Source organism: Quercus lobata, chromosome 6 (assembly GCF_001633185.2).
Source record: "Quercus lobata isolate SW786 chromosome 6, ValleyOak3.0 Primary Assembly, whole genome shotgun sequence".
NCBI classification, from domain to species: Eukaryota; Viridiplantae; Streptophyta; class Magnoliopsida; order Fagales; family Fagaceae; genus Quercus; species Quercus lobata.
Genome location: NC_044909.1, coordinates 40,381,021 through 40,392,222, shown reverse-complemented (window position 1 = coordinate 40,392,222; position 11,202 = coordinate 40,381,021). Strand labels below are relative to the sequence as shown.

Sequence of the window (11,202 nt, the reverse complement as noted above, 5' to 3'; positions counted from 1 at the left end):
CCATAACTGCCATGGAAGTTACTTTATTTGGATCTGCATTCCACAACGGTTGTTGGACTTGACTTGTAATGGTTCGACTTGTCTCTCACACCTGGTGGAAATTTGAGTCGTCTAAGGCTTAACATGCTCAGGGCACAACAACCTCGTCCATCCTTTAAGGACGGACGAATGAGGTTGTTATGGACGAGCATGCTCCTTCTTCATTTCTTTTCTTTGGATGACTTATATGGACGAGATACGACTTGTGAATTTTCATTACACCATCATAAAATATAGAAATTTTAATTTCAAACTATGAATTTAATTTCTATATTAAGTAAAACTGTTCACGTCATTCAGCTTTGCAAAAATTTGCCAAGCACTAATTCCACTTTCTACGAACTCGATTAACAATAATAAAAAATAAAAAAAAAAAACCAAAAACAAGTTATTCTAACTAACTTTCCAAAGCCTCATGCCTACTTATATTTAATATTTAATCTCACAAAAACTGGATTTTTTTAATTATTTATTTAAAGTTTGGTTTTTGAATAGGTTTTGCTTATTTGATTAACTAAGATCCTTGCAACATTTTTTTCTTTGAGAATGCACTTGAATTTCCAATGTCTCTTTAGTTTCACAAGTTTACAAAATTTATGGTAATTTTTGATGGATCAAACCTTTCTTTTGTAGTCTCTCTTTCATCTTTCTCTCCTGTAATTTGAAAAACCTTCTGACCCTATCATTTTTTTGAAATACAAATTTGCTTAGTTCTCTGCCAAGCACAACACTTGGGTAATTTACAAGAAGAGTTGATGGAACAAACTGACAGGTAAGGACAGCTTGATTTTCTCTTTGTTTATCTCATACTTTGTATTAGATTTTATCTATTAGTGTATTGTGTTTGAATTGGCTCTGATTTTCATATTTTAGCCAGCTTTCTCTTCAAAGAAACAAATATTTGCATTCAATTAAATCTTATACTGTATTCAACTAACCTGTCAAACTGTTATGTTCTCTTTTAAAAATAATTGTCACCAACCATATTGGGTTTTTTGATTTGTCCTAGCTGCAGAAGCTGCTTGCGATTCTCTTTCATTGGTTTATAGCATTAAAAACTCCACAACAGGAGATTTATCTTTATGGGAACAAAAGAAGACAAATCTAATGGATATTCAAAAAATAAAATACCTATTGGGAGGCCTTTTGTAGAACACCTAGCAGATATAGTCATTTGCTTTTACTTACATAATCCTTATGGAAAAAAAATAAATAAACAAGAGATATGGTTCTATAGAGCCTAAGTATTTAAATAAAAACATACTCTATCATTTAGGCCAGATTAGTTAATAACAAAATGATCAAACGTGTGGGAAAGAGAAGAGAGCGTAATGTCAAGAGGTGAGAAGAGATGGGTTTGTGTGATTGTTCTAAAAGCCAGGAAAAGGAGAGTAAACTGATGTGGCACTTGATAAGAGAGTCTTACCTGGAAGATTGTAAAGAGAATTTCAATTCTATGCGCCACTTGGCAAAGCCTGGAATTTTCTAAAGCCAAAAATCTAAGATATTGAATTGCTTTAGATAGGGCAGAAATTGACTAAAAGCCAAAAGTAATCCTACTTGCTTCATGAACTGATCTATATTCCTCTTGCAGCAAACCTTGCATATGACCTATACTGGTTTTAATAAAGGACAAAGTTCATATGGATTATCATTTATATGTCAGAAAGATGTGTATTTTATTATTTGTAGGGAAGTTCTATCTGAGATTTTGCGTGGTATAGTTAGTGGGTGTGACATTTTTATCCAAGTGTCCAGCACTTTTTTGGACTTTTATAACAAAATTCATCATAAGGTGTAGAATTACAATAGTGTTGTGCGTTTTGGTCAAGGAAACTACACCTATTTATTAGAAAATAGTGGATAAATATATAAGTTCAATATTATAAGGCAAGAAATACACAAAGCAAGATTCTTAGGAGTTGCCAGTTTAAATACCCTTGTCTGTGTCGAAAACATCATTTTTCTACAAATAATAGGTGATCCTTTTTGTAGAGCATCATCAACTTATAACTTTATTTCGAATAGGAGAGAAAATCAGACTAAGTATAACAATTCTGCATCCATGTTTCATACCTTTTTTTTTTCTGCAATACTGTGAATTAATTAGGCTATATTAAAGTCTGAAATTTTCAAGAATGTCTTTGCATGTTATTAGTGTATTCTGTTTTTCCTTGTTTTTTCTTTATTTCTTTTGAAATTGATGCCACATATCTCTACTTTCTATGGATTTGTTTCTTTATTATGTGAATTGTCTTGCTCAGCTCTAATGTGGTCTTAACCTATCAAAAAAAAGCTCTAATGTGGTTTTAATTATGCATTTATATTCATGATGAACTTAATAAAAATTGATCAAGGTTGATATGATTTAACACTGTCTAAATCTATTTCTTCTTACCTGACCAGTTACTGCAATGGGAAAGAAGCCGGAGGGGACTGGTGCTAAGGCTAGTGGCAAAGACACTTCAAAAGATGCGAAGAAAGGGAAGCTTTCGGTCTCGGCGATGCTTGCTAACATGGATGAGAAACCTGAGAAACCTAAAAAGGGTTCTTCTTCAAACGCTTCTAGTAAGCCTAAGACAAAAGCTCCAAAAGTGTCATCTTACACTGAGAACATAGATCTTCCTCCATCTGATGATGAGGATGATGCCTCTGAAGAAGACCTGTCTGATGCCAAGAAGCGGCAAATGAGGAATGATTCAAATTCACTTGACATAGCCATAAGTGAGAAAGAGTTGAAAAAAAGAGAAAAGAAGGACATACTTGCTGTCCATGCAGCAGAGCAGGCAAAACGGGAGGCCCTTAGGGATGACCATGATGCTTTTACTGTTGTTATTGGTAGCCGGGCTTCAGTTCTTGATGGGGATGATGAAGCTGATGCCAATGTCAAAGACATAACTGTTGATAATTTCTCTGTATCTGCTCGGGGAAAAGAACTCTTAAAGAACACGTCGGTTAAGATATCTCATGGGAAAAAGTATGGCTTGGTTGGACCCAATGGAATGGGCAAGTCTACATTATTAAAGCTCCTTGCTTGGAGGAAGATTCCAGTACCTAAGAATATTGATGTGCTTTTGGTTGAACAAGAGGTGGTTGGTGACAGTGGCGGCGCCACGTACAGGTCAGGGTGTTCCCAGGAACACCCTGACCTGAAAAAAATTTCTAAAAAAAAAAAAAAAATTTATATTTAAGCTAAATTAGGAACACCCTCAACACAAAATTAGGAACACCCTCAGATTAAAAAAAATTATCTGTTCAACTTTCAAGCAAAAAAAAAAAAAAAGCCCAAAAAAAAAAAGAATTAAAATCTGAAAAAAAAAAAAAAAAAAAAAAAAAAAAAATTGTAACAGAGCCGAGCCAAAATTTATCTGTTCAACTTTCAAGCAAAAAAAAGCCCAAAAAAAAATTGAACTAAAATCTGAAAACAAAAAAAATTTGAAACAGAACCAAGCCCATGGTAAGACAAGCCCACGGCGAGCCCAACAGAGCAAACCGACCCACAGATTCTCAAAAAAAAAAAAAAAACCAACACAGAATCAGACATCAAACTTACCCACCGTACCCCCGGTCACGTCACTGCAGAAAAAACCAATCCCCAATACACGATACAGTCTATACAATACAGAGCAAAAGCAAAACAAACCAAAAGAAATACTGTGTTTATCAAAAAAAAAAAAAAAACCCAATACAGAGCCTCTGTACCAAAACGGCAAAACCAAACCAAAAAACCCCAATACTCGCTCCTCGGTCGCCGTAGCTCGCTCCTCGTCGTCATCGCCGTAGCTCGCGCCTTGTCGTCGTCGCCGTAGCTCGTCCCTCATCGCAAATCGCAGATCGTAGACCGTAGATCGCAATCGCAGTCGCCAGTCGCAGATCGCTCTGCTCGGTGCTAACAGATCGCAGTCGCAGTCGTCGTCGCCGTAGCTCGGTGTTAGCAGATCGCAGAATCGCAGATCCCTCCGGACCGGCGGACCCTCCCTGAGCTTCAGCTCCCTCAAGGTATTTCTAATTTCTCTCTCTTTTTCTCTCTCAGTTTCTCAATCTCTCTCTCTCTTTTTCTCACTGAGTGTGATTTTCTAAATAAGAAGCGTCTCTCTCTCTCTTTGGTCTTTATTTAAATTAACTCAGTAACTCTCTCTCTCTCTCTCTCTGATTGGCTATTTGGTTGGCCAAATGAATCACTCCTCTCTCTGATTGGCTGGCCGAATGGATCATTGTTTGTCTTTATTTATATTTTGCTTTTTCCTGTTCTGTCTTTTTGAATTTGGTTTTAGTGTTTATTTTATCCGTTGGTGCTGTGTTGGTCAATGTGTGTTCTGTGTTGGTCAATGTGTGTTCTGTGTTGGTGTAATATTAATTGTTTTTAGTGAATATTGTGATTTGTGAATCTTGCGAAATTTTCTGATTGGCAGGCAATTGTGATTGGGCATCAGGCAATAAGGCTTATGTTTATCCATTGAGTGGGGTGGGGATAGATGGGCTGATGGGCACATCACACATAGGGCCGGGAGCACAATAATTAAAGTAATATAATATGTTGTACATGGTACTGTTTTAATTATTATGCTGCATATCAAACGTGTAATGTTAGGTCTTTTTAGTGTAACGTGTACAAGGGGCTAAATAATATAATAAATTAAAGTAGTATAATTAATGACAAATAAATTAAAGTAATATAGTTTATTGTTACGCTAAACAATAATAATTAAAACTGTATAATTAACCAATATATTATAAAAGACAAATAAATTAAATTATGTTAGGCTAAATAATAATTAATAATTTTATAATTAATGAAATAATAATATAACAAATTATAGTTTATAAAAGATAAATAAATTAATAAAATAACTAAACAACAATAATTAATAATTTTATTAATATTTCAAACGAACTTATAGTTTATTGTAAGCAACCTTTGTTCATTTATTTTCTTTTCATTTTTTTTTCCTTTTGAGGTTTTTGGATGTACAAAATGCAAATTTGTTTTGGTTTTAAGAACATTTTTTTTTTTTTTAAGCACAAACTTCATACCGGCCAAATTTTGAATTTCGGCCGGTATTTACCGAAACATCCCAAAACACTCGAAATAGACTGAAATGACCCGAAATTTTTTCAAAGTAAAATAGGAATACCCTGGATAAAATTCCTGGAGTCGCCACTGGTTGGTGATGATAAAACTGCCCTTGAAGCAGTTGTTACAGCTAATGAAGAGCTGGTAAATCTCCGAAAAGAGGTTGAATCTTTGCAGAATTCATCTTCTGCTGCTGAGGGTGAGAATGGAGATGATGAGAATGGGGATGATGCGGGAGATAAGCTTGCTGAGTTGTATGAACAGTTGCATATCTTGGGATCAGATGCAACAGAGGCTCAGGCATCAAAGATTCTTGCTGGGTTGGGTTTCACCAAGGATATGCATGGTCGCCCAACCCGATCATTTAGTGGTGGCTGGAGGATGAGAATATCATTGGCTAGGGCGCTCTTTGTGCAACCGACACTACTCTTATTGGATGAACCCACAAACCATCTTGACCTTAGGGCTGTTCTCTGGCTGGAGGAGTACTTGTGTCGGTGGAAGAAAACTCTTGTAGTTGTGTCACATGACCGGGATTTCCTCAACACTGTCTGCACTGAGATCATTCATCTCCATGATTTTAAGCTTCATTTCTACCGTGGGAATTTTGATGATTTTGAAAGTGGGTATGAGCAGCGTCGCAAAGAGATGAACAAGAAGTTTGAAACTTATGAGAAGCGAATTAAAGCAGCGAAGAGGTCAGGGAGTCGGGCTCAGCAGGAAAAGGTGAAAGACCGGGCTAAGTTTAATGCTGCAAAGGAAGCATCTAAGAGCAAGGCTAAGGGAAAGGTTGATGAGGATGAGCCTCTGCCTGAGGCTCCAAAGAAGTGGAGAGATTATAGTGTGGAGTTCCACTTCCCTGAACCTACTGAGCTCACACCGCCACTTTTGCAGCTAATTGAAGTCAGCTTTAGTTACCCAAATCGAGCGGATTTTAGGCTCTCGAATGTCGATGTAGGTATTGATATGGGAACACGTGTTGCTATTGTTGGGCCCAATGGAGCTGGAAAATCTACCCTACTGAATCTTCTTGCAGGTGATTTGGTTCCAACAGAAGGTGAAGTACGAAGGAGTCAAAAGTCAAGGATTGGGAGGTATTCGCAGCACTTTGTGGACCTACTAACAATGGATGAAACGCCAGTTCAGTATCTTCTTCGTCTTCATCCAGATCAAGAGGGACTTAGCAAGCAGGAGGCTGTACGTGCAAAGCTTGGAAAATTTGGACTCCCTAGTCATAATCACCTCACCCCAATTGCAAAATTATCTGGAGGGCAAAAGTCACGGGTTGTCTTCACTTCAATTTCCATGTCGAAGCCACACATATTGCTATTGGATGAGCCCACAAATCATCTGGACATGCAGAGTATTGATGCGCTGGCTGATGCACTGGATGAGTTTACTGGTGGAGTTGTCCTTGTCAGTCATGACTCTAGGCTTATATCTCGTGTTTGTGAGGATGAAGAGGAGTGAAATTTGGGTTGTGGAAAATGGAACTGTGAGAAATTTCCCTGGAACCTTTGAGGAGTACAAGGAGGAGTTACAAAGAGAGATCAAATCAGAGGTTGTTTAAAAATTATTGTTAAATTCCTTTTTTGGCCTTTCCCTCTTAGCAATACGCTGAGGACACCTGCACGAAAATCATAGATTGATTTATATCGTGTTAAAGCTCTGTGAACTACAATTGCTCCATTAACTTAGATGTCCTTCAGAAATTTGTGTAGAATTAATGCTGCTTTTTGCTAGGACAGGTGAAAACTGAAAACTGCTTAGTTTATTGTTACAAGGTTAATAAAATGACCTTCATAACTTTGAAGCAATTTGATATTCTGCCCCCACGATACCTGAACCCCCCAAAAATAAATAAAGAAAAGAAGAAGGAGAATTGCAGTAGGTTAATGGCAATTGTAAAATTTAGTGACTTTATTATGAACGCGACCAGTCGACCACTAAGAATCTGTTTGGATAGAACTTATTTTACTGAAACTGAAAATTGAAAACACTATAACAAAATAATTTTTAAATGTGTGAATAGTACTGTGGGACCCATTTTTAATAAAAAAGTTGATAAAAAGTGAAGTTATTGGGACTCGTGAACAGTGCACTGTTCACAGAAGAACAAGTCAACCATTACGACTGAAAAGAAAAAAAAAAAAAAAAAAAAAAAAAAAAAAAAACATACACAACACTAATAAGTGCTATCCAAACAAGCACTAAATATACACGTTGGAGTGTTCCCTTCTAGTGACAGGCTGCATTGGCCCTAGACACAGTAAAATTTGGGCAAGCTATTGTTAGCTAGGCTGTTCTCGTAAAAGACATGTCACATTGGCCCTCGGATGCAGTGCACATGGGTGAGAGTTCTTGCACTTTTATCAGTTTACGGACAGGTGTAGATAAAGATGTTAGTCAAGGAGAGTAGGATTCGTATTGGTACTAGGAATAGACGGTCCTTAACACGGAAATTAATGGAAATAGTAGATATAACTAGAAGGATAATGAAAATTGTGTGCCTTAGTAGGTAGGTGAGAAATCTAGAGACATGGAGCATACAGGATATATATTATCGTATACATGATAGAAACAGCACAGCACAGGGACGGAACCAGGATTTGAGCTTCAGGAGGGTCAAAGCATGAACCAAAAAAATTTCATGTGACATGGTTTATTAAAAAAAAAAAAAAAAATCATGGTAGACATAAAAATTGCACTTTATTACCTAAATATTTAAGTCAAGAAGGCTATAATATAAACCAAAAAAGTTGAAAGTTACAACATAACTTTTTCAAAGAAGAAAAAAAAAAGAAAAAAAAGAAGAGGACTTCAGATCTCCAGATTTTGGGTAACTGGAATTAATATGTTGATTTTATCATGTTGACCAACTCACCAATATGATAATCTCATACTTTTGGATGCAACTGAAAATCACACTAATGAAGTTTTTCAAAACTTTGTTTGAGGATTTTAAAAAATTGGGATATCAATATTAAGAGTTGGCAATGCTACGTCATCAATATTGGCTTCTAAAAGGATTTTGCCATTTTATCCTTTGAAAAAAATATAAATATTGTAATTCACTTTCCCATAGTTTATAAATCAATTTAAAAAGTCATATAAATTGTTGTAACCCCCGTAAGGGAATTTTTTTTTCTATGAGATATTTTTGGTTATGAATTATTGAATTACAATATTGGTGAATTGGGGATTTTTTTTTCATCCTATATACTATTTAATTTTTTCAAAAAAAGGGGGGGGGGGGGGGCATGGCCCCCCTGCCCCTTAGTGGTTCCGTCCTTGGGGATAATCATAGATAATAAGTAAAAAAAATTTATTCAAACAAAATGTAATCACCCATGTACTCCAGGGATGCACGCATAGAGTAAGTCTTTTCATTGAATAAAGGGAAAAGTACATTATATAAAATGGCAGAATGCCACTACAAAAAAATATGCAAGGAAAGCTACAAAAGAAAAAGGAAAGAAGAAATAAAATCCCAATATTAAGCCTTGGCCTTTGGAGTAGGAGGGTCTTCTTTCTTGCTCGGCTGAGAGGCAGGAGTGTCTTTGGCCCTAGGATCAGCCTCTTTAGGTTTGGTCTCAGTCTCCTTTGCCTTGGTTGCAGCGTCCTTGGCCTTGGCAGCATCCTTGGCCTCTGAGGGGGGCTTGGTCTCCTTGCCCTTGCCTTTATCTTTGGCCACCTCGGCCCCTTGGCCTTGACACCAACAAGGCTGGGTCCTTTGGAAGCCTCAGGGTGAGGAAGAGTGGCTTAAACAGTCAAAGGCTGCTTAGAAGATTCTGGAGCAAGGGCAGAGGGAGATGGGAGGGCAGTTGGGATTTCACGAATCTCAGGATGATAGTATACACTCCCAAGCTGCCTCTACTCCGAGTCATCAGGGACCCCTGCAAGGTTGAGGGCCTCTACCCACGTTGCCTTGCAGTAATCCCTGCATACCTCGACCAGCTCCTTAGCCAGCCTAACCTCGATTTCTTCTATGCCACGGATGTAAGACGCTTGCTTCCAGGCCTCAACAGCTTCCTCGACCGCCCGAGCTGCGGCTTTGGCCTTCTCCAAGTCAGCTTTAAGGTCCAGGACCAGCTGCTTCTGTATGGCCAACTCTATCTCAGTGAGATAGAGTTTCTTACGCTGATCTTCAGCCTGGTCCTGGACGTTCTTCAGCCCAGCCTCAGCACTCCTCCTCGCCCTCTCCTCGGCAGTCCACTTGGTCGCCAGCTCCTATTTCTCTTGCTTCAGGGCTCCCAAGGACTTCTCAGCCTCGGCGTGGGAGTTGGCCTCAGCCCTAGCCTCATTACGGGCATCCCTGACCCACTCCTCAGCTACAAAGATCTCCTGGGTAACTTGCACAAAAATAACAAAAGAATCCTATGTAAAAAAGAAAAAGAAGAGGGCACTTTAGCATTTAACTAAGAGATATGATTGTGAATTTACCATGACAAGGTCCCTTTTTAGGGACATGAAGAGGTATGGCTGCCTCATGTGCCTTAGAGCCTTCATGTCTTTGGGCAAGAGGAAGGGCTACTCCAAGGCTTCAACAACATAGGCGAAGTGCCCTCTCTGGAAATCCCTGATTGAAGAGTTCCATAGGATGGCAACGCCATCCAGCTCCAGTTGAAGAGCCCAAGTTCATTGTTGTTGGTGCACCTCGACCCCTCTTGGGTCCTCCCTATTGTCCACAGAGGATGCCTACCTATCCTTGGCTGTCATCTGTTGTTTGGCCCCCTTTTGAAGGACCACCTTACTCTCCTCTACCTCCTACTCCTTTCTCTTCTTCTTCAGGTTAGGGAGGGGGAGCAGGCCGAGTGCAGTTGTGGGAGGAGGAGGGGGAGGGGGAGGGGGAAGATTGGCAGGAACCTAGGACTCAGGGACCTCTTGGGATGTTAACCCTTTGTTCCTCCAAGCCATAAGGTCCCTCAAACCTTTCCTTCTCCTCTGGTTTAGGGCCATTCTTTCTTCTTACTTCTCGGAGCTGTTGTCTAGACGTGCTATTACGAGAACTGGGGTGCGAACACTTGAGAGCCTATCGAGCTCATCCTCGGCGTCCGATATGGGGATGACAAGGGCTCCCTGTTCCTCCTTCTCTTCCTCGAGTTAGAATTGTTCTATTTCCTCCTTGAGTGATAGACGCGAGGAAGCGGTCTCTTCCCCCGGGGCTGCTACTTCAGGAAGAGCTCGTTGAAGAGGCAATTCGACCGGTGGGAGGTCTTCTCTGGCTAAGAAAACAAGTACTGAAATGTCAATCCGAGCTAGCCGAGGGTCACCTGCCCTGATTGCGTGGCTTATGTCCTGAAAAGTGTCTAATAACGGCTCAAAATCCAAGATCAGATGGATGGTTCACAACTGCCTGTCTTCACTCACAAATATCTCGGACCTCAGCACCTTGTTGAGACCTGCGACGTTGACAAGGTTAAGTTTGGAAGTAACGTGCCTTTTATCTGCAAAAACATCTGAGGAGCAAAACTGTGGTCAGTATAACGAAATCATCATCAGAAGTGAACGAAATACAAAAAGAATGAAGGAATGGTGAAGTCGCAGAGCTACTGCCCATGCTTCAAGAAAAGAGAAAGAAGAGAAGGAACCTAAACTTAGGATACCCCACCTGGCTCTCCCTCTCGGAGTAGGCAGTGAAGACCATTATGCCATGCCCTTGAGGCGATCTGGTAGTCGTCCTTCATACTCTTATTGGATTTAGGGAGACACGAGATGAGCCTAACAACAGACAATCTGGACTTAAGGTAATACCCCGAGTTAGCAAGTGAGTGGCACTCAAACATGTGGACAACATCGTGTCAAGTGAGCCCCAAACCCATGTGCTCGTTGAGAGCATCGACATTGCCTAAGACCCTAAATAGGTTGGGTGCGCACAGGTGAGGACACAACCTATGGTTAATTAGGTAGTCTCAGGCTACCCTACTTATAGAAAGCGTCATTCCTCCCTCTATAAAAGCAATCATAAGAATGATGGCCTCCCCTTCTTCTCTATGTGTCAGCACTTGTTCTAGAGCACAATACCGCAGGGCAACTCCCTGTGGAATGTGATACTTAGCCCTAAACTCCTCCATACGGGCAGGAGTGTT

General features: G+C 39.5%; 1 protein-coding gene across 1 annotated transcript; it reads left to right on the top strand.

Moving 5' to 3' along the window:
* Positions 1–756: 756 nt before the first annotated feature.
* On the top strand, positions 757–6,672 carry LOC115950821 (ABC transporter F family member 4-like). The gene is made up of 3 exons (XM_031068076.1): positions 757–811; positions 2,446–3,131; positions 5,204–6,672. The coding sequence occupies exons 2-3, from the start codon at positions 2,454–2,456 to the stop codon at positions 6,581–6,583; spliced, it is 2,058 nt and encodes a 685-aa protein (XP_030923936.1). The 5' UTR covers positions 757–811; positions 2,446–2,453; the 3' UTR covers positions 6,584–6,672.
* Positions 6,673–11,202: the final 4,530 nt, after the last annotated feature.